Source organism: Orbicella franksi, chromosome 9 (genome assembly GCF_964199315.1).
Source record: "Orbicella franksi chromosome 9, jaOrbFran1.1, whole genome shotgun sequence".
NCBI lineage: Eukaryota > Metazoa > Cnidaria > Anthozoa > Scleractinia > Merulinidae > Orbicella > Orbicella franksi.
The window spans coordinates 7,360,000-7,387,909 of record NC_138153.1 but is presented as its reverse complement, the minus strand read 5'-3'; the positions used below and the strand labels follow the sequence as shown (position 1 = coordinate 7,387,909).

At 40.3% G+C, this 27,910-nt stretch overlaps 5 protein-coding genes and 1 pseudogene across 5 annotated transcripts in view; 3 read left to right on the top strand and 3 right to left on the bottom strand.

Annotated features, from left to right (window-relative positions):
• Positions 1 to 27,910, top strand: part of LOC145497513 (uncharacterized) — a 218,628-nt pseudogene that overhangs the window by 70,929 nt on the left and 119,789 nt on the right.
• On the top strand, positions 694 to 6,003 carry LOC145498714 (type I iodothyronine deiodinase-like). Its single transcript, XM_081478635.1, has 2 exons — positions 694 to 1,312; positions 1,582 to 6,003. The coding sequence occupies exons 1-2, from the start codon at positions 827 to 829 to the stop codon at positions 1,864 to 1,866; spliced, it is 771 nt and encodes a 256-aa protein (XP_081334761.1). The 5' UTR covers positions 694 to 826; the 3' UTR covers positions 1,867 to 6,003.
• Positions 6,551 to 10,163, bottom strand: LOC145498705 (thyroxine 5-deiodinase-like). The gene is made up of 2 exons (XM_081478626.1): positions 8,333 to 10,163; positions 6,551 to 8,004 (listed from the first exon to the last, which is right to left on the bottom strand). Exons 1-2 carry the CDS (start codon positions 8,807 to 8,809, stop codon positions 7,735 to 7,737), a joined length of 747 nt encoding a protein of 248 aa, XP_081334752.1. The 5' UTR covers positions 8,810 to 10,163; the 3' UTR covers positions 6,551 to 7,734.
• The window catches only part of LOC145498694 (calcium uptake protein 3, mitochondrial-like), a 28,395-nt gene continuing 10,727 nt past the window's right edge, over positions 10,243 to 27,910 (bottom strand). Inside the window, exons 11-13 of the mRNA XM_081478611.1 lie at positions 15,325 to 15,414; positions 13,317 to 13,384; positions 10,243 to 10,478 (exon numbers count right to left, since the gene is read on the bottom strand). Coding sequence (XP_081334737.1) covers positions 10,410 to 10,478; positions 13,317 to 13,384; positions 15,325 to 15,414 — 227 coding nt within the window. The 3' untranslated portion in view covers positions 10,243 to 10,409. The remainder of the gene's footprint in view (positions 10,479 to 13,316; positions 13,385 to 15,324; positions 15,415 to 27,910) is intronic.
• On the top strand, positions 17,753 to 21,936 carry LOC145498700 (melanopsin-A-like). The gene has a single exon (XM_081478623.1). The coding sequence runs from the start codon at positions 20,181 to 20,183 to the stop codon at positions 21,183 to 21,185; it is 1,005 nt and encodes a 334-aa protein (XP_081334749.1). The 5' UTR covers positions 17,753 to 20,180; the 3' UTR covers positions 21,186 to 21,936.
• On the bottom strand, positions 21,991 to 26,725 carry LOC145498698 (melatonin receptor type 1B-B-like). Its single transcript, XM_081478621.1, has one exon. The coding sequence runs from the start codon at positions 26,708 to 26,710 to the stop codon at positions 25,697 to 25,699; it is 1,014 nt and encodes a 337-aa protein (XP_081334747.1). The 5' UTR covers positions 26,711 to 26,725; the 3' UTR covers positions 21,991 to 25,696.

Sequence of the window (27,910 nt, the reverse complement as noted above, 5' to 3'; positions counted from 1 at the left end):
AGCTGCGTGAAATAGTGTAAATAAGCTTAAGAATAAACGTCCAAAGAAAACACTGTAAAACATGCAATTTGCGGACTCTCTTAACATCTCTCCTGTGAAGGTATCTTAAAAATCTGTTTTATACATTACAATTGCGTTATCTCAAAGTGGACCGTAAGCTGTTCACGAGCCTTTCGAAAGTCAAGTCACATAACTGATGCATTGCCAGGCGGATTAGCACGTTGTTAGTTCTAAACGTTTTCCCTCTTCAACGCTGACAACTGCAACTCGAACACAACGCAACGACAGCTTAACAAGAAAGCAGTGCTTGAATTAAAGAGGCTTAGGACACAAGATCACCATTTGGACATTTCGTGATTCGCAAAGTTTCCAGAACAAACGGGGGTCATTTTCCGCAACGAAACGCACAGAATGTACTGCGCACTCGATAAATCATTCCACCTCGCGCACGCAGAGAAATTGTCGACCTCAATTGTTCGCTGGTGGTTCTCAGTCACTTTGTTGTGACTACAGATGCGCTGTTTGAATAGAGGCGCGTTAAAATCACTCAGGCAAAATTGTGCACGTGCGTGAGTTTAGGTTCCAACGATGCCATGTTGGCACATCGCACCTGCCGCCCGACAAAATAACACCGTCATGATCACGCGAGAGTTCATGTGAAAAGGTCACATTTGTCGAAAGTGTTTTCAAGAGAAACAAAATTTTTAACATTCCTTGGGTGCTGTATAAATACGAGCACACCGCGACTCTCAAAGCCTGGGAAACTGTTGGAGAGGCTGAGCACACGAGGTTGAGTCGCAAGCTCAGAAAGCCACGGTACGGAACAATGTTGCGAAAATTGACCGCCACTGTGTTACCGTACTGCGCGGTAACCGTTTTGCTGCTGGTCGCGTTCTTTTTTCTCAGTTTTCTCCGTCTCTTGCCCTGTACGAGATGGATCGTGGTTAAACTGATGCAAATGGTTGCATCGATCACACTGCCCACCGAAGTCTACTGGCATTCACTGTTCACATGGCCAATGCTAAAGTCGCTGCGCAACGCGATTCTGCGCGAACTGCAAAAATCAGCGCGGATCGACCACCCGGCTCCCAATCCCTCCCTGGTCTCCACGGATGGATTGTCGCACCGTCGTCTTTTCAACTTTTGCAAAGGAAATCGTCCGCTGGTTGTCAACTTCTGCAGCTGGACATGCCCAGTTTTTCGGGCCAGGGTGGGCGAGTTCCTCAGCATTGTACAAGAGTTCAGTGATGTGGCTGATTTCCTTACTGTTTACATCGACGAAGCTCACCCGTCTAACGGATGGGCCTTTAAGGTGAGTTCAAAACTCCCTACTTAGTTTTTAGCGCCGAGAAAAACTGAAGTGAAGCGTACTTTTTATTTAGACACCGTTTTTACACCCATTTTTTAAAACATGAAACTCGTCGCCCTACGCTCCATAGGAGCGTAGGGCGACGAGTCTTTGCAATACACGGTGACTAAGGTAATAAAAACTTAAGTGACAAGGTACATGTTTTCAGTGATCTATAAAGAGCATAAAGCTTACAGAAACAGCGTTACTAATAGACTCGATCTTGTTTTCAGAACAACGTTGTAATCCCTAACCACACAACCTTAGAAGAGAGATGCCAGGCTGCAAAACTTATGCTGAACTCGGTGAAGTTTAACTGCCCCGTTGTTGTGGACACAATGGAGAACGAAGCTAATAGGGCCTACGCCGGGCTTCCTATAAGACAGTATATAATTAAGAATCAAAACGTGGTTTACGCCGGACTACCTGGACCAACGTATTACAACCCTAAAGAAGTTGAAACGTGGTTAAAGGAGTTCAAAGCTGAATTTATGAGAACTGGACGCCACAGGGCTTAAAATGTAAAAACGCAGTTGACTAGAAGAACGACGTTAACGTCCGTTTGACTTGTTCGGTCACGTCGCATTCGACAAACCAGACAAGAGGAAATACAATTAGGATAGATGACCAGCACCGGAAGTTTTTATAAACGAAAAGTTGACATTAAATTAAATGGAAACATTGCCTTGAAACTTTCCAAGGAAATACTATCGGAAGACTGACAAAGAACAATTTTAATTTCCCGTTAGATGCGATGTAACGAAAAAAACAAAGCGATCTTTTGACGTGCTTTGTTCCCGCGAAAGCCTATAATTGTTTGCTTAGCTTATTTACAAGCAGGCCAGAAGGGCTGTGGTCATGGATCTGTAGGAATAGCTTCTTACTCGGTCGCGACAACTTTAATTCTAGGCTAAGCATGATAATTGATGAAAGAATGCCTTTGTGTAGGAAGTCAGTCTTTAAGTAATGTATTTAGAATTGTTCATTATTCAATTACACGAATGTAAATAAATTACGTGTTAGCCTACTCCACGCGTCCTCTGGTTTAAACTGAACACGTTGTGTCTACCCTCTCGGAGCTATGGTCGTGATTACAAAAACGAACCGAAGCATTCCTTTGCGATATGTCTCAAACGCTACCGTGCTGTTTTATGCTGAAAGGAATTTTTATTACAGTGTGTAGCAACTTTGATTGGCGTGTCAGTTCCAGCTGATTAAAACTGATTGCGTGCGTTTGAACGAAAGGCCGTGTTGATTTTTCCTGCCCCCCCAAGGGTTAAGTCAAGCTGTAGTCAGGCTCAAATACCTCAAATCTTATTGACTTGTTTTCCCGATCTTTAAATCCAAAAGGTTGACCAACGTATCTCCACAATCCGTCGAAGTTTGAAGAATCGTGGAGCACGGTTTTTGAAAGATTGGGCAATTGCCTCGGGACGCGTGCCACGCCACTGCGCCAAACAAGCCGTACAGCTCTCTTAATTAACAATATTGCGCCGGGGACCAAGAGCCGGAAGGCAATGGTAACTGTTTAAATGTTTACAATTCCTTTGTTGATCGTTTGTGTGTATCAAACAGTCACATTAGCACTTTTAGCAGTAATTCGACTCAATCACGGTCGTTGAACAGTTTCAAAACGAACGAAAACTGCAGATAAATCGCGTATTCACCCCTGCGGATACATTTCACTCCGTTAAATAATCATCCGGAAAACATGTTTTAGTTGTGGAGCTGAGCTATTGCTGTTGACCAGACCTTGCAGATTTACATTGAACGCGCCAATGTCAATCACACACTACCGGTTCATGTAGCGGAGCACGATTCTGCTCTTTCTTTGATGAGAAATCGTTCTTCATTAACCATTGAGAAGAATAATGGAAAAGCTGCTCGTGTTTCTCGTCTTGTTAATTTGCGCGAGAACTTGATAAAATCGATATCGTGACTCGCGGTGAATGAGGTTTATGTTTCTTTTGACACAAATTACGTGTTAATAATCATTGAAAATGAGTGATAAACAATACAATGATGACGGCAATAGGCGCTAAACAAAACAACTTGAAGTGGCACAAGGGGAAATCGATTGGAGATGGTTTCCTTTGGGGCAAAAATTCAAAAAACAGAACGCATCTTTGGTTGGCGATCTATTGTCAATGAAAATAAACCTGATGGCAAGTGTCGCGATTTGGAAGACTGCAGTGATGCAATTGCAAACGAACTGTTAGCTGAACGGTGCCCGACTGGCGGACACTTGTCATACACACGCAAACAAGCGTAGACCAATATTTGCCAAGCCCTTGTAAAATGTACGTTCGAAAAAACATTTCCCTCGCATATGTGACTGAGGTCACTGTGCAAACGAGATTACAAATTAATCTTCGCTCGCTGAAACAAGCACGCAGTTAATCTAATTTCCTATTTCGCTTAGAGCTCTGTAGGATGGGTTATTTTATATGAGCCCGTGTTAGCGAATGTACATGTGGTGTAGCCTACGTCATTGGCCTTTCGTGCCGCAGGAGAGTCGGGTCACGCGAACTTCGTCTTGACTGTAAAATTGTTTAATTGCCTGTCGCACGAAATCTGTCTTACATCCATATGAAGCAGAAATGCGTGAATTTCTTACTCAAATTTTCGTTTGGTCTTCCGTAATTCAACACTAGCTCTGTACGAAATTTATCGCGACGAAACTTCTGGAACTGGCTTCACGCGAAATTAAAACGCCACAAAATTAATCACGCGATGTTTGATCAAGCTAAATAGCAAATTCAAAGAGTAGAAAAAATTCTGCCCTCAATTATTAAAGAGAAAAATATCGCAGATAACATATTTTCAAATTATTTGTAAATAAGCTAAGCAGATAACATATTTCAGATTCAGGCTTCTCACAGTCATAACAGTTTGGCTGATCTAACTTGGTTTCAATAAAGCTCTGATAAGGTAAATCAAAATTATATCAGTAATAAAATCCATGTTTGCTTATCCGACGAAATGTTGTTTGTTTTCACTTTTCTGTTGGGGGAGCGCTGTGTACATAATTAAATAACTCATGTTGCAATTTTTTTGTCCCACTAAATTAAATTTCGACACTTAATAAATTAAAATTATGGAGTTATTTTAAGAGTCCGACTGTTTCAGATAGTTGATTCGTGTCTTTGCGAACTAAAATAGAGAATGGAGCTAAGGGAAAAGTGTCTTTGTCCAACGACACTGCCTTAGATAAATTTTTTCCAAGTATTTCATGGATGCAATAATCAGCGTGTTTTAATGTGACAACATTTGGGCTGGTTATTGACCAGTGTGTTGTGAACTGAGCGGGCATATCAAAGCCATGAAATGACCTCCTACTGAAAGAAAAGTGTTGAAAGCATTCTTTTTCCATATTCGACCTTGGAGTAATCTGTTTTTTTTTTCTCTCTCCCTTAGGTCAAGCTGTTGAATCTGTCAACGCCGCCTTTCGTCCTAAACGACTATTTTTACCCATAATTGTAACGGTGCTGTGCGTATAAGACAAAAAAAAAAAAATCCATGACAGCAACACTTTGAAACATCTGGAAGTCTTCACCACAAAAAAAGGACGAAAGTCTTATAGCGAGTGAGTAACTAACGCTGTTTGGTCCTGTGTTAACAGTAACAATAAAAATGTTCAGCTAATCATGGTTTCCTCTTATTCCACTGTTTACAAAACTGTCTTTAAAGCGCCAAAGAGTTTAGAATAGGGGGCGAAACATTGTTGCTATTTTTACCGACAAATCCGCCGGGGAAAAATAATCAGTCTTTTCATCAGCAACAAAAGAACTCATTGTTAAAACAATCTAAAAATAATTTGGAGTTTGCAAAACGTTCTGAAGGTTATCGCTGGGGTAATTTTTTTGTTCCATTGTTTTCTGAATGAACGACAAGAAGGCATCTTTTTATGTTTTTATTCCTTAAGGCAAGTTTAAACGACGATCAACACAACTGTGTTTTTATTTCCCTGTTACAACCGCATTAAGCGAAAGTGAATTTTAGCTTGCAAAGAATTTCTCGCAAAAAAAAAAGATCATCTGATAGACAATGTTTGGGGCAAGGAAATGTCGGACGTGACCACAAAATCATTGACATTGCTCGGATCAAGGAAACAACTTGAAATCTATGTGTCAATGTTAACTAAATAAACGTTTAAATATTGTTCTCTCTTATCTGACAGTCCTAAATGGCTTTAAATACCTCTTATCGAAAAACTGCTGCTTTGGCCAGCTGGAGCAAAAGATGGCCGTGAGTTTGACTTCTTTCTTACGAGTAAGAAGAACCCGCTGCTCATTTCAAGTATTTAACAGGGAACAGATGAAATCTAACCTCAAGTATCCTAATTCCGGGGCTTTAGAAGAGTCATCCTACCAAATTCTAGACAAAATGAAAATATTAAGTCTTGTGCTTTGTAAAAATACCGGAAGGTTTAATGGTAGTGCTCACCAAGATCAATTCAACGAAAATATTATGCGTTTTACACGTAATCCAAAGACCCAAGTAAAAAATAGATATTCGTGAGAAAATGGAACACGTTATGACGTAACCTTTCAACGTCACGCGATCGCGGCTGATTATCACGCGAGGTAAACTCGCGAGGAGAAAATAAATCACTGTAGTTGTTTCGAAAGTTGAACAAGGAAGTTTTCGAGCAAGGGTCTTACTGAAGGTTATAATTAACAAAAAAAAAATTAAAAAACTATTTTCTTTTCGCCACAATCTCTCTGAAGCGTGACTAAGTTAATTTCATTCATTTGTGAACGTAGTGTTCGAAAATTTCATCACCGGAAGTTGTTCATTTTACCAGATTTCGTATGCCATTTACTTTTAGATTGGCGAAATGTGTCCCATTATGAAGCATTTTAAACAGAATCACAACAGTATTAAACTTTCCACCTACAAGGGGGACAGGAAATAGGTTGGAGAGCCTCGTTTATAAAACGGCTATCAAGTACAACGTCAGAGGGGTGAATTACACCATTAACTAAAGAAAACTAATGGCAGCAATCACTGGACAATTCTGATGAGTACACGAGAAAGCTATCGCGGTTACATAACGAGTTGTTTGAAGTGAACGCATCAGCACGCTTGCCATAAGTCGTAAATCACAATACAAGGAGTTACTTCCGAAAGGCGAACGCGGACACGCGTGCAAACAAAGGCTGTTTACCAGCTCTAGATAGTCACGCGATGATTTCTTAAACAGTTAATACCGAACTGCGTTTCAGCAAGCCAAGATTATCGCAGGTAATGCGAGAGCTTTCCCGGGCAAGCATAAATCGCCGGTGTTTCGGTTTTTCGCAGTGACCTCGTGCGAAAAATCGATCGCGTGATTGTGAGTTTGCCGAAGTGTGTACGCTTTGTTGGTTTGCAGACCCTCCAAGGTCATTCAACGAGAAAACAACTAGTAATTTAACAAAGCGCTTTGTTTGAATCACTTTACAGCATTAGGCTATCGGTATTTCCTTGCCGTTTGACTGGTTCTTCGTATTTTTCCTTCAGCTAGGACGCTGTGGATTATCATGCTCCCGACGCGTTCAACTGTCAGGAAAGTCATGTTTTTTCTTTCCGGTTGCGCGATAAACAGGCCAGTTGGCAAAGACACGCGCGTTTGCCATCCCGTGACATTCACCAACTTGTTGCGGTTTTTGGTGACAAGGAAATTGTACTCAGATTTCATGTTTGTATTTTCTAAGGTGAAGTAAAAACGATAACCGAACAGGGGTTAGTCAGGGGATTAACATACCCAGCACGATTCAATTTTTCGAGCTCTATTTATTTGTCTCACCTTGTTTTGTTTTACAACACAAATGGGATGACTGTGCAGCCCGAGATTAAAATAGTTGGATCGTATTTTCGTCCTTAATTAGCCACAGGCAAATGCCACGTAATTGGTGACATTGGCTTTTAAGGCGAAAAAACGGATCATACATGCTTCCAACCAACTGAAACAAACTGAACTAGTTAATTTATACCCCAAAATGTCTCTTGCTGAGAGCAATAAGTGTATATATAGATATGTATGTATGGTAAATTAAACGGTGTCTTTTTCCCAGTCAGGAATTTCCAAGAGACCACGAAAGAAATTCATGTCAAATTTATCGTTTTTTCCTTCGCCAAACTGGCAACATTCGTATTTTCAGGTCTGTTGAATATGATACGATGCACGCGCGCGGCGTATACAAGTTCGCCTAGCGTTCGTTGTTGTCCATAGTGTTTTTGCGCAAAGTCCAAAACCCGTCGATTTTGTACTGCTGAGTCCGGGCGCTGAATGGTATTCGCACAATGACGAGTAGACAACGTAACACAGCAGCTACTTTTGTAGTTCTTCGTTCAGCCTGCCTATCAAATGGCGCTGTTTTGTTTAAGTCAGTATACAGCAGCGATTAAACGCTGACTTCACTTTCTTTCCATCTCGCCAGCCACCTTCTGACCTCTTGTGTTTTGTAAAATGTCGGTCCCATCCCGCCGGTGAACTCCACTCTCCCATCCAAAATGATGTAAAGGCGTATTGGCAGAGCGCCATAAGCAAAGTTCGCTGCGTTCTCCGTGGAATCCACCATCAAGGGCGCCTTCAGCTTGGACGCATTCATCAACAACTGGGCCGCCTCAATCCGTTCCTCTAAACTGCGGTGCTGTTTCACGTCAAAAGCCGTCTGAATTGTGCAAATAAAAGTAGATATGGCACATCAGTGTAAAGCTCGCCCTTCCTTCCTTCGTCATTAGCTATTCAAACACGTCTCCTTTCAGTACGAGATACTGTACGGTATAATTTCACGGTTCCTCAAATTTGCGTAAACATCCCTACCATAGCTCCCAGTAAAAACTTAGGCTCTACGAGTGAACTACGTTTAAACCAGAATTACAGGCCGCTTAATTCTTTATGCAATACTCCGAGCCAAAAGCAACATTTGGGAAATAAGCCAGGATCAAACAAAGTATTAGTAAGCAACTCAGACATTACACATGGACTGTTATGATTACCTTGAAGGCCCATCCGTCCGTTGGGTGCGCTTCTGAGATGTAAATCACTAGGAAGTCAGCTACGTCGCCAAAGTCCGCCATGATCTCGCCAAACTCGCGCAATCTCTTCATGAACACAGGACACGTGCAACTGCCAAAATTGACCACAAGCGGCCTGCTCTCTTTGGCAAAGTCTAAGAGATGCAATCGAGATTGACCATCGGCAGACACGAGGGAGGGATTGGGGGCTTCTTTACCGGGCTTGGCTTTTTTCTGAAGATCTATCATCAATGTCTCCGTCACAGCCTTGTACATCTCCCATCCAAACAGACTGTTGCCGTACACCTCTTGGCTGATCTGGCATCCGGCAAACTTGATGAAGAGTTTCACGACCAGCTTGCGAAACACAAGCGTACAGAATAAAAACCGCAGGATGGCGAACGCCAACAGCAAGGCCAGCGATGCCGTGTAAAAAGGAAGCACCACAGAAACAGACATGGCGGAGCTAGTAGCGAGCGACTCGTCAATAACGTCCGCAGTCAATGCTATTACTCGTTAATCAACGGAACACGCGCACTTATGGAGAGCACTGGAATGTGACTGCGAGAAATCTGATTCAGCGCTGTAGACAAGTTTCAAATACCGTCGACCTCCGTGTTAAACCTTGCGTGATGTTTTGGAGTATGAGGTGATAGGACTCTAGAGATAAGGGCAGCAGGCCGGCCTGCTTGCACACGCTTCTCACACGCTACTTGGTGATGTCTTTCGCGCTTGGTTGTGTCAGGTAAATCGCTGTTTCACCGAACGTGGCGCACACGTAACAATGGCAAAGCTCGCCTCGAGACAAATTGATGGAATGATTAAAGAGGCTTTAGGCGGCTTTCCATGCGAGCTTAGACTAGTCGACGATTAAAAGGGCGAAACTGGCGAATAATCTTCATATACACGCAATCCTCAGCCAACTCTCGAGTGAAGTTTTCCTTCTTGGAATCGCTTAAATCAACTTTAACACAAAATCCTCCAGGTGAAGGGCCAGAATTTGTCCTGACTAAAGCTGTTTTGCACCCAACACAAGCTCTCCTTATGCTGCCACTTAACCTCGTGACGTCATCTAGAACAATCCAAAAGCCACAGTAGACTAAGAAAGAACTAGAGAGCTGTCAAAGCGAATGTCTGTTGACTGCCGCCGCACATTATCTTGTTTTACTGAGCGCCCATTTAAAACACTGAAGCCCTTTCTAGGGTTAACCGCAAAAATGGCGTCTCCACCACGCGCTCAGACACCGAGGGATGAGAGAATAATTTTGCCGGTTCCGCCAGGCTTCAGTTAGTTCCTCACTGATAAAATAAGGCATGATTCGTTTTGCCAAATGCCCTGGCAACTAACGTATTTATAATGACGCGCGTGCTCACCGCTAATGGTTGCTAATCGTTTCCGGACAAGAGCGATAATGTTTTCCTCGGTAGTAATTTAGCACAGATGTCATCGAGAGGAACATAGCGAGGGTCTTGTCAGCACTCTCTAGTTAGCACCACTCCGATTCTAACATCATTACTGGATAAACGTCGTTAAATACTGCTAATTGTACAAACAAGGTTACCTCAATGTAACTGAAACAGCGCCTGGCAAAAGAACGAGTCTGATGTCGCCATTGTTCACTTTGCAGGCCAAACAATTATCGTAGTTAGACCCAAGGTTAATTGATACAGTTACAGTGAATAATAGTTTAGTGTAATTGTCAGCTAATTGTGGGACAATTTTACATTTAGTGCGTCGTTCTGCGGCTTCGCTTGATTAATTCGGGAAAGATATCTAATTCGTCGAATACAGTAAATGAGATGCAGTTGAAAACCAAAATGTGTCAGATCAAGTGCAAACTTGCAGAAGATACCGAGCGACTTTTTGAAAATGCGCTAGCACTCATTAACTGTACTTTTTACGTTCTGTTTATTCGCCTTTTTCTTCTCTGCACTACAGAAAATTATTCGCAACAACAGTGTGCACTTATCTCCATCGTTGCGTACGTGTCCATGTACAAGTTGTAACATTGCCAGCCATCCTAACCTCGATAAACAGAAATAATCAACCCAAGTCTTTTCACAAGGACATCTCTTTCTTCACACACTGCTTGAAACCTTGCCAGCCACTTTTCTCGGAGGAAGGAACCTGTTTACATAGCAGATTGTTAATTAAACACTTTGGATAACGTGTCATAGCCTTTCTGATGTCATTAGTCTCTCTTTGTACACTTCAACTCATATTATACCACCCAACGTGAATTGCCACACCTGACAGGAAATGGCTATGACACTCCACATCCTTTCCACAAATGAGACGTGAAATTGATTAATGAACAACACGTGAAATAGATACATTAAAAGATTAACGAATTAAGAGTCTTAACCCACTGACCCAGGCTTGAAAACGAGAGCATTACAGCAACAATGGCCCTAAAAACTCGGAGTGCATCTCACTTGTCATTAGATGTGATCTACCCTCACACTAGTGTTTGTATACACGTTTTCCAGGTGATCACAATGATTAGGACTCGACAGTAACACTTATCATTTAATTAGTCACGCACTTGAACAACCCACACAGCAGGGATCTAATTGTTACTGAAACTAAAAGGAAATAAGCTATGACTGCACACTTAAGACATCACTGCAATGACAGTAATTAGTTAAATAGTTAATTAGTTACTGTGTTACGAAGATTACTGTCTGAACAAGCGCCAACACTCCAACCAAATCTCGAACACACGATTTCCTACAGCAATGGGCTAAGAAACAGATTTGTGCTCACGTACAAAGAATTGATCTCACACTAATATGATGGAACAAGCCTTTAAAGCACAAAAGCAAAGCTAGATTCTGAAATAAACTAACGAAAAATGATAATTAAGCTTGCCAAGGCATCTGACACTTTTGACAATGTGAAAAAGATGCGAAATAGATACAGTAAAAGATTTACTCTCTTAGCAAGTACCTCATGCTTGACCTCCACAGAAAACACATCAGAATTCCAATTACGAGGAAGCGAGCCAAGGCTCTTCACGTTCTTGACAATTTTAAAAAGTCACGAAATAGATACAGTAAAAGATTAATTCTCTTAGCAAGAACCTCACACTTGACCTCCAAAGAAAACACATTAAAATACCAATTACGAGGAAGCGAGCCAAGACTCTTCACGTTCTTGACAATTTCAAAAGTCACGAAATACATACAGTAAAAAAATTACTGTCTCAGTAACTACTTCACACTTGACCTCCACAGAAAACACATTAAAATACCAATTACGAGGAAGCGAGCCAAGACTCTTCACGTTTTTGACAATTTCAAAAAGTCACGAAACAGATACAGTAAAAGATTTATTCTCTCCACTAGAGTCTTTCACTTGAACTCGACCTCTTTGAAACAATAAAAAACTCTCGCAAGGTACGTTACATAACTCACACCAATATAAGCGCTTGTACGAGTCCGAGCTCGTGGTCGTCATCTTGTACTGAAACTAGCCGTGTAAATTAAAGGAATCTCATGTTTGCTGTCACATTTCCGGAAACACATTGCGTGCTGCATTTCTCAGACGAGGAAGTGACATCTCAAAACGAGGAAGTCTACTTCACAAGCGGATGTTTAGAACACGTTTAGGTATTGCTATGCAACCACCACTCTTCTCCCGGAGAAGGCTTTTCTCGTCATTAGTTCCTTTTTAACATCTTCCTTGAGCAAAACAGCGTTAATTCTAAGCACCTGCACTTTGCAAAGACACTGGGCATGGTTGTTCAAAGGAGGAAGAGCGCTATCCTAAGAGAAATACCTATCCAGGTGATAGCATGGTTGGTTCTGTGATCACCGTAACATCCACTCGATAGCGATTAATCCGCTTCAGAGTGTTATTCACCGACTCTCAAACTCATTGCCAATTCATCAAGTTTAAACAAAGGAATTCATAACCACAGCAAAGTCTGGATATCTGATATTAATTAGCATAGATTGTGACTATTTTTGGTCACTCTACCTCGTCCTTAGTCTTGATTGAGGAAATGCATCGAACAAACGAGACAGTGTTTTACCATGTTTCCAAACATCACGAAGTTCGTCAAAGATTCTCCGCTACATGTCTTAGTTTCAACTCTCTCCTAGAAATGTTTAGAAATGTGGTAAAACACGGTCTTTCTTGTTTGATTTATTTATATATGCGATTGACTTTAGCTCTATCTTAACGAACGTTAGTCGTTAGGATCGCTCAACGTTTTCGCAGCGGTCATATGGAAACCTATTTCGACGACAGGCACATGTACGAGGAACTTCGCATGGACGAGGAAACAGATCGATAATTTACAATGACGTGGGAGAATTTAGGATCGTTAACATAACTACGTGTCAAAACTTAACTCCAACCTCCTCTTTCACATGTTAATTTAGCACGTCGAAAATGCTCTGCGCCACTTCCTCAATGCTTGGGGCGCTGCAGTGTTTCATCAGCACTAAAGCTTACCAAATTTTATTGTCTCGGGGGACAGCTTTTTTCTTTTCTAGTAGGTGGTTTCGCAACGGAACGACCGTGTTAAGCTTCCCTGTTTACGCACCATTGTCGATGCGGCTTACGTTACTTCACACGTGAACAAGGAACTGAAAGACTGGCCTGGTGAGCTTGTTATTGTGCTAGAGTAAAGGTCTTTTGCTATGGCCGTTGCTTTGTTTGCTGTGATCAAACCGTTCTATAAGCCAAGCTACTGAACGACCGTCAGACAAGTCAAAATATCAACTTCTCTGAAATCCTAGATATTCTCAGCATTGGTAAATCATTTTCTATTTGCGCCAGTCTAACTCCCGACCAAATCAGATTTCACGTCCATTCAGATCATACCAAACTGCTTTCCTTCCACAGGTAGAGAGCGGTGGGGGGAGGGAACAAGAGTATGTTTCACCGTTGTTCCTTTCAGCCGCAAATGATGAATTTTGCTATCATCAAAACCCTTTACATTGTTTGTCAGCTTACCCTGAATCCACGGTTGATGCGGTCCTTCATCAGTTCTATAAACTCGCCATAACTTAATTTACCATCACCTAGAGGACAGAGGACAGTGTAAAAACGAGATCAAATATTCAACCGTAGAGCCGTTTATTTAACTCCAGGAATGCAAAGGAACCCTTGATTACTTAAGCAAATTACCATTAAAAGGTTTAGCACGTTGTCTAAATACTGACAAGTTCAGCATTTATATCATTAATTGGAAGAAATGGAAAAAGAATAAGAAAAAAAATATCCATTTTGGTTTTAAATTTCCAGCGCGGCCATTTTGGATCTTATGACGTCACATGCTTGCTCCCATAATCGCAAACAAAAGCTATTTTGCTTTGCAGTCAGAAATATGTGACGTCATATGATTCAAGCTCAGTATGGTCAAGCTAAAACAGTATCAAACTGGAGTTAAGACCAGGCACTTAAGAACGTTCGCGCGAAAAATTTCCAGGCGATAGATTTTTTTCAATTTTTACGGCAGTCAGATAATGAGTTACTTGTGTCAGAAATGCAAAAAAAATTGGGGGTCACCGACTTCGTTTCAGAGATAAAGCGTGTGGAAAACTACCCTGATTTTGAAAAATTGGCGCACGTATATTCAGCATGGTCTACAGTGGTTTATAGTTAAAAGTATCGAAGGTGAGTCAACGGAGGCAAACGATCTCACTCATATTTTTAGAAGTGGTCTGTTGCGTAAATAATTCCAAATTTTACCAACGTTTTCACAAAACTTAACCCTTCAAGAGGCATTTGAAACCGTCGCACAGATAAACGAAGCGCTAAAAAAACGGAATTCGATGATGCATTTTGCAAAAAATTCAAACTTCTAGTGGAGAGATTTTCATCCTTTTTTCGCTAAACGTAGAAGATCGGTAGAGAAAATGAATGATCTATGAAAAGAAAAATAAGGGTCACCGAACGTCCAAGGTCGTTAAATCCAGGAAAAGCTATAGCAATGACCATCTACCCTATCATTGCTCATTTTATTACTTAGCGCGCGCTCTCACGCATGACGTGGCGAGTGAATTTGCGTGCGCAGTAAGGCTGCGCAAAAACAATTACCGCGAACGTCCTTGAGCCACTAGATGCCGAAATGGCTATTTACCATGAACATCTTCTATGACTATTTACATTATTAGTCAAATTATTCTCACATTTTGATTGGCCCTTACTTATGATTTATTGGAGGGCAGATGTAAACATGACGCCATAAACATTTTTTGGGGTTTCTTTATTATACAACAGATAGATTCCATGTAGTCGAACATCAGTGACACACTCTGCTATCGCCGCATGCGTCACTTTTTTGTTCTTACCACATTTTGACGTCATCTGTGATCTATTACTGAACAGACGCACGGCAACATGGAATATATTGGTTAAATATACATGTATCATGGAGGCGCGGATCGAACGGTCTGGGTTCGATGACATTTAGGCTATACTGTGCCTCTACACCCATGTATATAAATAGGTACTGGCGAATTTAATACTGGGAGGTGGGAGGGGGCTGGGGTAACCCCGCGATGGACTAGCATCCCATCCAGGGTGAGTAAAAATACTCCTAGTCGTTTAATACTACAGCAACCTGGATAAGCTTTGGCCGTATGGACCACTTAACTTTATCGTTATATACATGTAGCAGGGCTTACACTCAGGGTCACTCGTGAAACAGGTAATGAATAACGGGTTCCTCTTCATTGGCACCGGGAGGCACAGTGGTTAGTTTGCGAGATCGAGCAGTCTGAGTTCAAGCCCTGGCCAGGGTTATTGTGTTGTGTTGTTGGGGGAGACACGCTTCTCTCACATTGCCTCTTTCCATGTGTACGTGTACTGGGAAGAGGAATGGGTGTGATGGATTAAGTTACTTCATCCTACAGAAACCCATAAACCGTGTACTTGACTCCTCTCCTGCTATCCCAGGGATTGGTACGAATGTTCTTAAGCCTGTAACATGTAGCGAGTTAAGTGCTGTGTATCTCACCGTCTTTGTCGAACAGCTCAAACACTGTGTGTACCACGTACGAATCGAGTATTTGCCCAGTGGATATATAAACAGCTCTCTGGAATTCTTCTGCGGAGCGAAAGAAGTCGAAATTAGTAATTTATGTTTGACATCAATTCTCTAACCTACGGTACTTAACACAAAATTCTAACTGAAAATCCCTCCCTATAATAGATTGTGTGACTCGCGTGACTCTCTTCAGAGCACGCAGCGCATTGGTGATACTCAGTGAGTCACGCAAACATACTTAGTTTGAAGTGTAGCCTGTGAGCCAAAAGCGTGAAGCATTGCCATGGACCGCGTCGAGTAACAAAATACTGCATATATTCAAAATTCTTCTTGTCACGAACGAAAATCGTCGAAACTCCTCGGGTGATCTTCGGAAAATTCGGAATGCCTTGGATGAGTTTCGGAATGGAAGCCGTTGAATTCCTCCATTTGTTTTAAATTTGGAATTTAGGTCAAAATATGCGTTCGTGCATTATAGACCTGAGGTCGCGTTTCACTACTCTGCACCCTTGTTCATAATAACATGAAAGCTGCCCTCCTTTAATATGAGCCAGTCACAACAGAGAACCATGTGTGTTGCTTGAGTCAGACAGGCCGACACGAGCCGAGTCCGGCCCGCACGCACATTTAGAGCGCGCAATCAGTATGCTCACAAGTTTTTTACAAAATTAATTTCATATCAAGCGATGGTTTCACCGCTTCACGTAGGTGCAAGCCATAATGAGAGCCCAACCCTAGTTGTTTATGAAACAATCGGAAACGAGCAGCTGAAGCAAATGGAAATCTGCCTTTGGAACTTTCGCGGTCAGTCGTGGCGATAGAGGTGATATGCACAATTTCGTTTGTGTGTTCCGTGTTTATGCATAAAGTTGCATTTTCTCTTTCGAAATGTGTTTTAGAAATGATGGAATATAGCAGTTGACGGATTCACAAAGAAAATGTCGAATTGGTATTGACCATCGAATTTGTTCCTCGGCCCGAAGTATTCATACTCTAGGCAGACACACGAGTTTCCACTGACTGACTGGTTCAGAAACGACGAAATAGCGTGGACTCACGAGTGCACATGCGCCGAAACTTAAAACTATTCCTTTACAAAGCATTTGACTCTCGGACGTTTTGGTACGTCCTGGCCTTCCGCGAAATACCGTAAAATTCCGATTATAATACCCAACGTATGGTAGGCCCATTTATATGTAAAAAGTCTGTTCTGGTTATAAGCCCCTCAGTATATAAACCCTACTTCACTTTTCCTTGTTTTGATGTGAAGTATGTATGAAATAATTCATATTTGAACTGCGGTTGTAGATGAAAGTGAAGAATGATCATCGCAGTAAATTTTCCAATTTAAGCAATTCTTCACTTTCATCTACAACCGCAGTTCAAATATGAATTATTTCATATATACTTCACATCATTTCACTCCTCACGGGAAGATATGAACTCAATCAATTGATCTCGCTCCCAATGTGTGGCTTCATAGCTCAGTTGGTAGAGCATCGCACCGGTATCGCGGAGGTCACGGGTTCGAATCCCGTTGAAGCCCTGATTTTTTTCAGGCTTCTTCTTTCCAATTGCTTAAATTGGAAAATTTACTGCGATGATCATTCTTCACTTTCCTTGTTTTGTTACTGCAATCGCAATTCGTACTCTCGTATCTACTGTTTCGTGTTTTAAGTGTTCAACAGTTATTGAACGCCGAAACGCAGAGAGCATTTCTTAGACAGGCTCCAAACTTATCCAAAGTCAACGGGTTTTAATTGTGTTCCTCTGGTATATTTTTATTATTATTATTATTATTAGATTTTTCATTACGAGGAAGATTTATACAATGACCCCCGTGCTTCGCGTATTAGTCTCCTTACTTGTCCCTTATGTTTCTTGTTCTACTGAACGAAAAAAAAAAAAAACGTCTCTAATACTGCTAGATGTTGCTTTTATTGGCTCATTAAGAACTTTTTTTTTTTTGTTATACCGCACACAAGCCCAGGGTATATTTTAACAGTATTTCTCATCCGGCCCTCCCACTCAGAAAGCAAGAACATGATTATAACTACAACTGTCCAAACAATAGGTAAATTATTAGGTGTGAAGCTATAAAATATTCTTGGATGTGTAAAGTTTCTTCTCTTTCACCTGCTTGTCATCCTTCCAAGTGCTCATATTGCTGTTAATTGCGAAATCAAGAGGGTGGCTGAGGTGTAAACCCTAACTCCGCCTAACCTTGCCTGTGATTTACTTTTAAAACCACAATAATCGTGTTTTGCGGGTTGCTGAGATTAGTTTTATTTAATAGTAATAACTCCCGTAATAACTTCTGTAATAACTGGGTAGGTACCATGTAATGCATTTTCTCGGAGACAAGTCTAAACCAAAAAGGATAATTCAGGTTAAGACGACCCAACAAGGAATAAAAAAGCAGAAACCAGACGCACAAAACAAAATTGCGCAGAAGCCTAGCCTATGATTTAACACTTTTGTTTCAGAAGAAATTTTTGGGCTGCAATTAGCGAAATTTTAAGAATATGTTAAGAATATACCCGAGGTTTTGAATTTGATGAAGTTTCGATGGAAAATTAAAAGCAGTAAAATAACATGTTTTTAAATGAACTTTATTTTACAAATGAAAAGTATGGTAAATTTCTTCTTTTTACTAACAAAGCAAGCTCAGAACAAAACGATTAAAACTTATCTACGTATAAGGCAAGGCGATAAAGCACGTGCACAATGTAACACGATACAAGTACTATACAGTTCTATTTGATGGGAAAATTCCTGGAGCGATTTTATTTAACTGAAATACATGCAGGGTTAAGATTGTACACACTGAAGAATATTTCAGCCTAAAGTCTGCAGAAAAAATGAGAATATTCAACCTGGGCATCAAAAGAAGAGTGTAGTTCAAGTTTGAAGAGTTGAACGTTCCCCAGAAACTTGAAAGTTAGTGCCATGCTCTCGAACAAGGAGAGTGGCTTTTTCCACTCAGTGTAAAAAAACAGACGTTTCCAAATTATCGGAGTACCATGGAGAATTTCACAATGGAGAACACCCAATGAACCCGGGATGGACTAGGAGAGTACATCTGGCTGTTTACTGCTATGGAAACACACGTTTTGCGTCCGGTTACCCCGGTAGCGTACAGGAACAGATATAACTGATTCGCACGCAGCTTTAGCGAAAAAGCCAGCTCGAAATCGATTGAACACGTGAGAACAGGCTCATAGTGCTTAGATCTAGCATAACAATATCGTAATTAAAGATAAACTGACTTCTATCCAAAGCGCAATAAATAGAAAATATCGATGATCCTCTCCAATATATAAACAAAATCGAAATATTATGCTTCATTAGGGCGGTGACACTAAGATAATTGCTGCTTCAGTTGAAAAATCAACAATGTATTTTGCTTCCGGAGCTCACAAGAAAATCGCCGGGAACGATTCGATAAGAAAATTACCAAGCAATTGGAAATAATAGCTGGATTGAGCACCACGATTGTTTTTCTCGCCAACGAAAGACTCCAACTTTGTCACATGGCGTTTGCCGTTTGTACGGAAAAGTGAGTAGTTACGCGTTTGCCGTGAAAATGTAAATAGCTTTCATTTTTTTCTTGTATTATTTACTAATTCCACGGAATGTAAACATACTATTAATGGCCTGAATGCTCTGGGTTTCGTTACACCTTCTTCGCTACATTGTGTCATTAACAAATAAGATTTTCTTTAGAGTAAGGTTATCCTTTACTTTTTACTTCGTTTACGGCAAGATACAGGGAACTCACCGTGTCGAAAATCAGATGAATACATTCTTGGTACGAAACCTCTTGCATTTGCCAAAAAACGCAAACTTTCAATAATCATTCTGATATCAAATAAGAAAAGGATTGGTCCGAGCAAAAAAATCACGTAATTTAAACCTGCTTGGCTGAACATCCTGAGAAAAAAATATTTTTTTACATCGCTGAAGTAAAGTCTTTTTGAAGGAAAATTTAACTGCTAAAAATAGATTTAAGAATAATTTACTCCTCGTTTTAATATCCGCACTAACACTTAAACACTTTGCACTGTGCTGCGGTGAAAGTTTAAGATATGACATCTTCGTTTCGACTCCTCTATATAAAAGTTCCACGTTTCCCCGCGATATTTTAAAGGATTTTTTTTGCTGTTGTGAAATTTCTAAAGAGAACTTTTCGTTTTTCAGGCCAACCTTGTGGTTCCTCACTAGCACCATTTCACAAACAAAGCGACGTGCTTCTATGCAATCACTTGTTCCCTTCAAAGCATTTCCTTTACACGGCAAATAAACTTTTAATTATAAAGCTGCAGGAATCTCCTGAGAAGTCAATTTTAAATTTAAAGTGGTTGCGACCAAAAAATGTCATTTTACAAAAAAGGCACCAGAAACCGCGGACGCGTACGGCTGCTAAAATGAATCTCTCGACCGCAAATTAACTGCTGATTTTGACATAAAATTAACACCCCTAGCACGAAACGAAATTAAAAAGCTTGACAATAAACAAGCGATAAGCATTCTCAATCAACATGCACCTGTTCGCATTCAAATCAAAGATGCAAAATTTTGCTCTGAATCAATAAGAAAACATTTGGTTTCCTTGACATTGAACAGCGTCTTCATTACGCATTGAGCACAGGTCTCGCACCTTTGATATAAGCTCGTGGTAAATTCCTTTAAGTGATTAACCAGTCCAGGTGAACAAATGCTAAATTAGAAAACTCGGTAAACATCACTGAGGAAACAGCAGTTTCAAGTCATTACTTCGTTCACGCGTCGATCGATGAGTTAGAAAGATTGCAGCTCCGTTTAAAATGGCCACAGCAGAACAAGAAATACTTTCTCGAGAGCTGCAGGAACGCAAAGATGGTTTACTTGTGTTGGAAAGTGGTTTAATGATGATCATCAACTTTCTGGCCTTCACTGGTAACGTGATGGTTTGCTGGGCTGTATACCGTAACCAAAGACTTCGCACTTTACCAAACATCTATGTAGTGACCTTAGCTATATCAGATGCTCTCATGGCGGTCCTGTGCATGCCTATGTCTGTAGTTCTTCTCGTTACAGGCCACTGGCCATTCGGCGAGGCTGCCTGCCATTTCCAGGGATTTTTTTGTTTCTTCTTTGCGCTCTACTCTTTGCTACTCATGACTGCAACCGCAGTGAACCGATATTTTCACGTGGTGAAACCAAATCTTTACCGTAAGCATTTCAAAGTCAGATCCACTTTTCTTTCCGTCATTGTTATTACACTTTTCGCTGCTCTCGGTGCGGGGCTTTCATCCATGGCTCAATGGGCGACATTTATTGTACATTACGGCAAAGTTATCTGTTTTATGAACTTCAAATCCCCGGAACTTGACATGGGTTACATGGCATATTTAGATGTGTTTTACATCGCTATTCCTATCGGAATTATTTCCTTCGCGTATTACAACATTTTTAAAACTATCAAAAAACACAATCAAGAGATGAACAACGCGAGAAGAGGATCGATTCTTCGCTTGAACGTGGAAGAAGTGAAAATAACAAAGGTACTATTTGCATCTGTACTGGGCTTCATTCTTTGCTGGGGACCTATCGCTGTTATAGACCAAGTTGATTCGTACACGGGGCAAAAAGCCGTTATTCCACGGCAGGTCTTCTTGTTATACATATATCTCGGCTTTGGAAGTTGCTCCCTCAACCCTTTCATATATGGCGTCATGAATAAAGCCTTCAGATCGGAGTTCCTGCGAGTGCTAGCTTTCTGGAGGAAAAACAGGGAGGTTGTTCCAAATGACACTTTAAGCGAGCGCCAAACAGCGGTTTCAAAGTGACACGATAAAACGTACCGAGGGAGTTTGATATTAAGAAATTACGTTTTTGAACGATGCTATTGACGAAAATAATTATTTTAACTGCTGCTTTCAAATGCATTTCCAAAGACGACATATACATTAAATAATTTATAAAAAGTATACTGACCGTAGAAACGTAAAAACAAAGATATATTGCTTCACTGTGTACTTGTTTATTGGCATGTTTACGTTACAGCTATTCCTTTTGTTTGTTTAAAGATTTCCTCTCTTAGTTTTATGTAATCGAAAGCTGCTTGAGCTATCTGTATTAGCAAAGAATAAGCAAAAAATGAAAGGAAAAAAACCGGCTGATAGTATATAACTATTACAGAGCGAACGACTTAAACCATTACGTTATAATGATAGATACCTGCGCACATTTCACAAAGTAAGAATAAGTGACCATTATTCCAGTGAATTATTTGCCTCCTATCTCTGTAAACTCTTATTTCGTCAACGAGGAAAGATATTTGCAGGGTTCGTTTAGTTCTGGCGGGCATCGTTATTCCACTTCCCCTTAACAATCAATCTGTTCAAACCGGGATAATCAAGGTTATATTTTTAGCTATGGTTAATAATGATGATAAGAGACACTGGTAACATTTAGTGGGAGTAAAATAAAGACAACAATAACATCTTAATAACCCGGCATTCAGCTGTTCTAAAACACTTTTCCGCATAATAAATAACTCGATGTTTTTTTCAAAGTCAAGAACCAAACCGTATATCTAAGACTACAGGATAATTTTCAAACGTATGCAACTTCGAAAACTGTTTGATTACTTTTTAACGGGTATAAATCTACATACCACGCCAAGGTATAAAGCTGTAGTTATTTGTGCACGCAGGTGTGTTCGACATTTCTCTCGTATTCTGAAAGACTCGTCAAGTTTTTTTTGACAGTACTATACAATGAATTTGACTTCTTTACAATTCAAAGTAACTATTCCATCACTTGAGTCACCGATAAAGGAATGAGACATGGTTGTCACAGCGCGAAAACACCTTAAGTCAAACCAAATGTTTTTTCTTACGAGCAGTTTTGGAATCATGTTGCATGCAGTGCAATGTTCCAGTAGCAGTTTGCAAATTCAATTCAACAACAACAACAACAACAACAATCATTATTCTACCCCAGAGGCAGACGTTTTTAAAATTTAATAGTCAAATATTAGGGGTAGTGACCTCCTAAAATAACCCGTATGCTTACAGTTCGAAGTTCCAGGCAGCCAGAGAAAAGATATTTTACGTCTTCAGGTCGGGCACACAGACAAACACAGACACAGTCGCAAAAATAGGACTAACCGGCAGAGTTCAGCTAGCTACCAGTAAAGCAATGTCCAAAATTTAATTTAAATTTGCGCGACGAAGTTGCCAGCCGCTATTTGCGTCTTGATCAGTTCTGCCGGGTTATCATTTGTACTGGGTTGGTCAAAGATTATGTGCGTTGTGTAGCAAGTTAAAGGAAAATTTCTCAACAGAGTGATTAGTGTCGTAAAAAAACCCCGTCCATACCGGTTTCAGAATGACTCAGAAACCTAGGAAAGATGGCTTCAGGGAGTTAAAATCCAAAACAATTCCACTCGGCCAGGCTGCCTCCTGTGAAGGAGGCAGCGTGGCCGAGTGGTTTAGGGCGCTGTAGTTGTAATTCGGAGGTCCAGGGTTCAAGGCCTCCATTCGGTAGTTCCGAGTTCAAATCCTCGGTCACGCTTTGGAAATAGCCCACTGGTTTGCCTCCTACCAGTTGGGATTTTTAACTATGTTACGTTTATTTCAAATATTTGTTTCCTTTGCTTCAGTGGCATGCCTGTAAACTAGCTAAGCTTAGTGCTTGTATAGCTAAGTGCATGACCACTGTAAATAAGATTTACATTTACATTTACATTTTATGGCCCCGGACCCCTCTAAAAGCTCAAACCTTCGTCGCTCGTTGTTTCGGAAATCGGTCGCCACTTACCCTAGATCGAGTCTGCTAAACGTACTTTGTTCTGTTACAGGAGGTGAAGCGAGGAGAGCTATCAAGAAGTAAATTAAAGAAGCTAAGTCACGGTATTTTGAGTCATTTTGGTCACGTATACAATTGCCTATAAATTGATCTGAAGCAAACCTGAAAATCATAGTTCCTTTAGATAGAAGCACACTAAAGAGAAAAAAATAAACCACAAAGAAACAAGGATGGTTAATGATGGAGAAGATTGACACGGATTACAAACGACGAACTTGAAAAATTTTAGGTAAACTTTTCGAGATGCACAAAGTGCTTGCCTATGGCTTTTTTTGCTGGCGGGCTAACGGTTCTATTTGTAATTTTTGACCTTGAAAAGACGTTCCGCACTAAAACTTCTTAAGGATAAAACAGAAACTAAGTCTGCCGTTATAATTATGCAAAATTGACTTGTAACGTTATCCCGACCTAAGCCAAACATCCTTGTTGGGAAATGAGTTCTCAAAACATTGACTCGCTTTTATTGACGAAATGCTGTCGCTGACAAGAAACTACGTTCAGTAATTACTTTCTTTATTTCACTGACATTTATTTTGTTTTATTCGGTCATAATTAAAGGAAAACATTCGCATTCCAATTTGCAAAGCATACCTAAAATGAAATCTCCATCCGGTAGAAAAATGAGAGAAATGATTACATTGAAATATGTTTGGTCGAGATCCGGAGAAATATATCAGTTGATTTATCTGACGCGGGTTTGGTGGATTATAGCGTTTCGTATGTAGGAGGAAGCGGCAAGCCCTCTTCGGCAAAAAACGTTAGCAGATAAAATTTGTTTTTGACAAGTTCATTTATTATAATATAGAAAAGGCTGAATAACTAATGTACAAGTTAGTCCTATTTTTGCGACTGTGTCTGTGTTTGTCTGTACAACGTACAGATCCACTGACCTTACTTGACATAATTTAACAAATAGGTTCCAAGTCGCCGTACGTCTGTTCAGTAATAGATCACAGACGAAGTCAAAATGTGGTAAGAACAAAAAAGTGGCACACGAGGCGATTGCCGAGTGCGTCACTGATGTTCTCACCACATTTTGACGTCTTCTGTGATCTGTAAGGGAACATAAGCATCGACGACGACGACGGCGACGCCGAAGACGACGCCAAGTCAAAAATGAATTTATATCTTACCAGCGAAATTCGCAATTGTCTAGATCTGTTCAGTACGCCAATGTGGCGTAAGTCGTCGTCGTTCGCGTTCCTCGGACTACGCAGGACTTGGTCATTTCACGTTCTTGTTTTGCAGAGGACGGCAAAGAAATGTACAAAGATTTAAAACGCACGTGCACAGCTATTGTTTCGCTCATTAAACCTTTTGTTTGGTAGCGTTCTCGTTGCCGTCGTCGTCGTGGTTTGCTCCAGTTCCCTATTACTGATCAGACACATGGCAACATGGAATCTATTTTTTTTTTACATAATAAAGACACAAAAAAAGTTTATGACGGCATCTATGCGCCTGTCCTTCAACTGATCAGTAAGACTTAGAGCCAATTAAAATCCGAGAACAATTCGACTTAGTATATAATGGGTATTTGATTGCATATTTTCCGAGCATACAAAGAAAGGAAGCAATAAATTCCGTGTATTTTTCAAGTCTCTATGTATGTGAGAAGATACAAACAACAGAATTTTATTTCTACGTTGGTAATCTTGAGCAGAAAATATAAGATCAAGGTACTACCTGTAAAGAATTAAAAACAATATTTTCATTGACTTTTTTTCCATTTTGGTAAATAAACAAATTAAAAAATACAACCGGCCAGGTAACAATTTATTTTCACTAACCATAATAAGAGGGCTGATACCCCTTACCGAGACCTTGATTATTCTGGATATCACAAAAAACCGAATCTAATAATCGTGTTATGATATACATTGAACGTTAAACAAAATGGAAGTCATGTTTTTGCTTCTTCACAGACGGCAAGCAACACAAAGCGCGCGAACTTGACGTGATTACCCTCAGAAATCATGCACCGCGGTCATACATAACATGATTACCCGTGACCTTGAGTGTCCTTGACATGATTATTGTATAATCTGTAGCTAGATGACGTCACAGGCGCTGATTTCGAAAATTCACTGTACGCTTTCGGCTTATCAGAAAAGAGATCGTGAGTTCAATGTATAATAAAAGAATTTATAAGAGAAGGCTTTAGCGCCTCTAGGCAAATCGATTTAAGGTGTCTCTTTAATTACCACTATGAACTCTAAATATGACCAGCTCCTAGCAAAATTGACAGCCTACGGAGACGGAACAACTTTCAAGAACTTTCATAACAATTAATTTTGGCAATGTTAAGATAAAATTCAGATTACTGGAGTTTTCCCGAAGTCTTGAAAAAAAAAAACATTTATTTAGCTTCCAGGATGCTAAATTCCCTGACTTTTCCCGACCATAAAAGATAAGAAATGTTTTCCCCTAAAGTCAGGTCTCTTGCCTGAAAGTCTACACCCAACTTGTGCGCATGTGTCGTCTTGTCTCAGTTGTTTACCGCTGAATGGTTAGTTTGAAGTGTAAAAGACCGATCGAAAGGAACAACTTCGTTCTTTTTTCTCCACAAAGTTAACACTTTCACGAACTCTGATCTGAAGGCTTTATTCATAACGCCATATATGAAGGGGTTAATGGAACAACTTCCAAAGCCGAGATATATGTACAGCAAGAAGACCTGCCGTGGAATAACGACTTTTTGCCCCGTGTACGAATCAACTTGGTCAATAATGGCGATAGGTCCCCAACAAAGAATAAAGCCCAGTACAGATGCAAATAGTACCTTTGTTATTTTCACTTCTTCCACGTTCAAGGGAAGAATTGAGCCTCTTCTCGCGTTGTTCATCTCTTGATTGTGTTTTCTGATAGTTTTGAAAATGTTGTAATACGCGAAGGAAATGATTCCGATAGGAATAGCGATGTAAAACACATCTAAATATGCGATGTAACCCATGTCAAGTTCCGGGGATTTGAAGTTCATAAAACAGATAACTTTGCCGTAATGTACAATAAATGTCGCCCATTGAGCCATGGATGAAAGCCCCGCACCGAGAGCAGCGAAAAGTGTGATAACAACGACGGAAAGAAGAGTAGATTTGACTTTGAAATGCTTACGGTAAAGATTTGGTTTCACCACGCGAAAATATCGGTTCACTGCGGTTGCAGTCATGAGTAGCAAGGAGTAGAGCGCAAAGAAGAAACAAAAAAATCCCTGGAAATGGCAGACAGCCTCGCCGAATGGCCAGTGGCCTGTAACGAGAAGAACTACAGACATAGGCATGCACAGGACCGCCATGAGAGCATCTGATATGGCTAAGGTCACTACATAGATGTTTGGTAAAGTACGAAGTCTTTGGTTACGGTATACAGCCCAGCAAACCATCACGTTACCAGTGAAGGCCAGAAAGTTGATGATGATCATCAAACCACTTTCCAACACAACCAAACCATCTTCGCGTTCCTGCAGCTCTCGAGAAAGTATTTCTTGTTCTGCTGTTGCCATTTTGACCAGAAAGAAATTAGTTTCATAGTCTGCAATTTTACCGTGAGGGAAGTAATGGCTTTAAGCGAAGGTAACCGATGTTTAAAGCCTGATTCTACAGCCCGATTTGAATAAATTACGTAGAGTACTTTCTATTTTTTTCATCATTAAGGGACCTTAAGCGAGAAACAACACGTATTTCCCTTTATTCTTAATGATAATTAAGTATAAGAAACGTGATTTTAGTAGTTTGAAATTAGAAGCTTTTTTCTTAATTGCTTTCACTGTCAATTTCGTCCACAGGTCGACACATTTCCTGTTTGACTTGGCAGAATAGTTCCTTTGAATGTCAACTTGGAACATTTCGATAATTAAGATTCGGAAATTCTTAAAGTTACTTTAGCATGTACAAAAATCAAACACAAACCAGGGCGCTGGCCATTGTTTACAATGCTATGGCACAACGGAACAATAACTGTCATTGATATTAGCTTTTATTGACTTAGAGTTGAGGCAAATTAAATGCTTGTCACGTAAATGTCATATATAACACTCTCTCACATAGCTCATTGAATTCTCGTATTCAGAATGGATGTAAGCTTTTTAATTTGACATACTGGCGTAACAACGGAACATGTCGGTGCCCCAGCCGTTAGAGATTTACGTATCAATCACAAACGAAATTACATTATATTTTTTTCCGTCACCCGCTCACTCCTAAATTCAGTTCTACTTTAATTTTCACTCAAAAAAATCGGGATAAAACTCAAGACTCCGAAAAGTGTGTTAGAGTGTGATATTGAACACACATTTTGGAGAGATATGTGGTAACGTTTCATTGCAACTAAAATCAAGCCGGAATTCTCGTATCAAGTAATCCGTGTTCTTATTTATTTGTTAGATTCCGATCAACATTTGTTACACTTTCAAATGTATATATAACTTAGCAAAAAGTCAAAAGGAAACTGAAAGTTCTACAAGACATCAACGCCGTCAAACCCTCACAAAAGGAATGAAGGAAAGAAAGTCAAACTAATTGACTGAAGAGGACAGCACTTATCTGTAAGATGAGAAACGTGACTTTTTAGACGAAATGAGCCTACACTAAGATGTTGACTAAAAGCATGAAGCCGATAAGAGAATAGACAAATGCATTACGAAATCATTGCTTCCGCTAAACATGGATAAAGGAGTGGTTCGTTTTCCTTCGGCTTCTTTTAT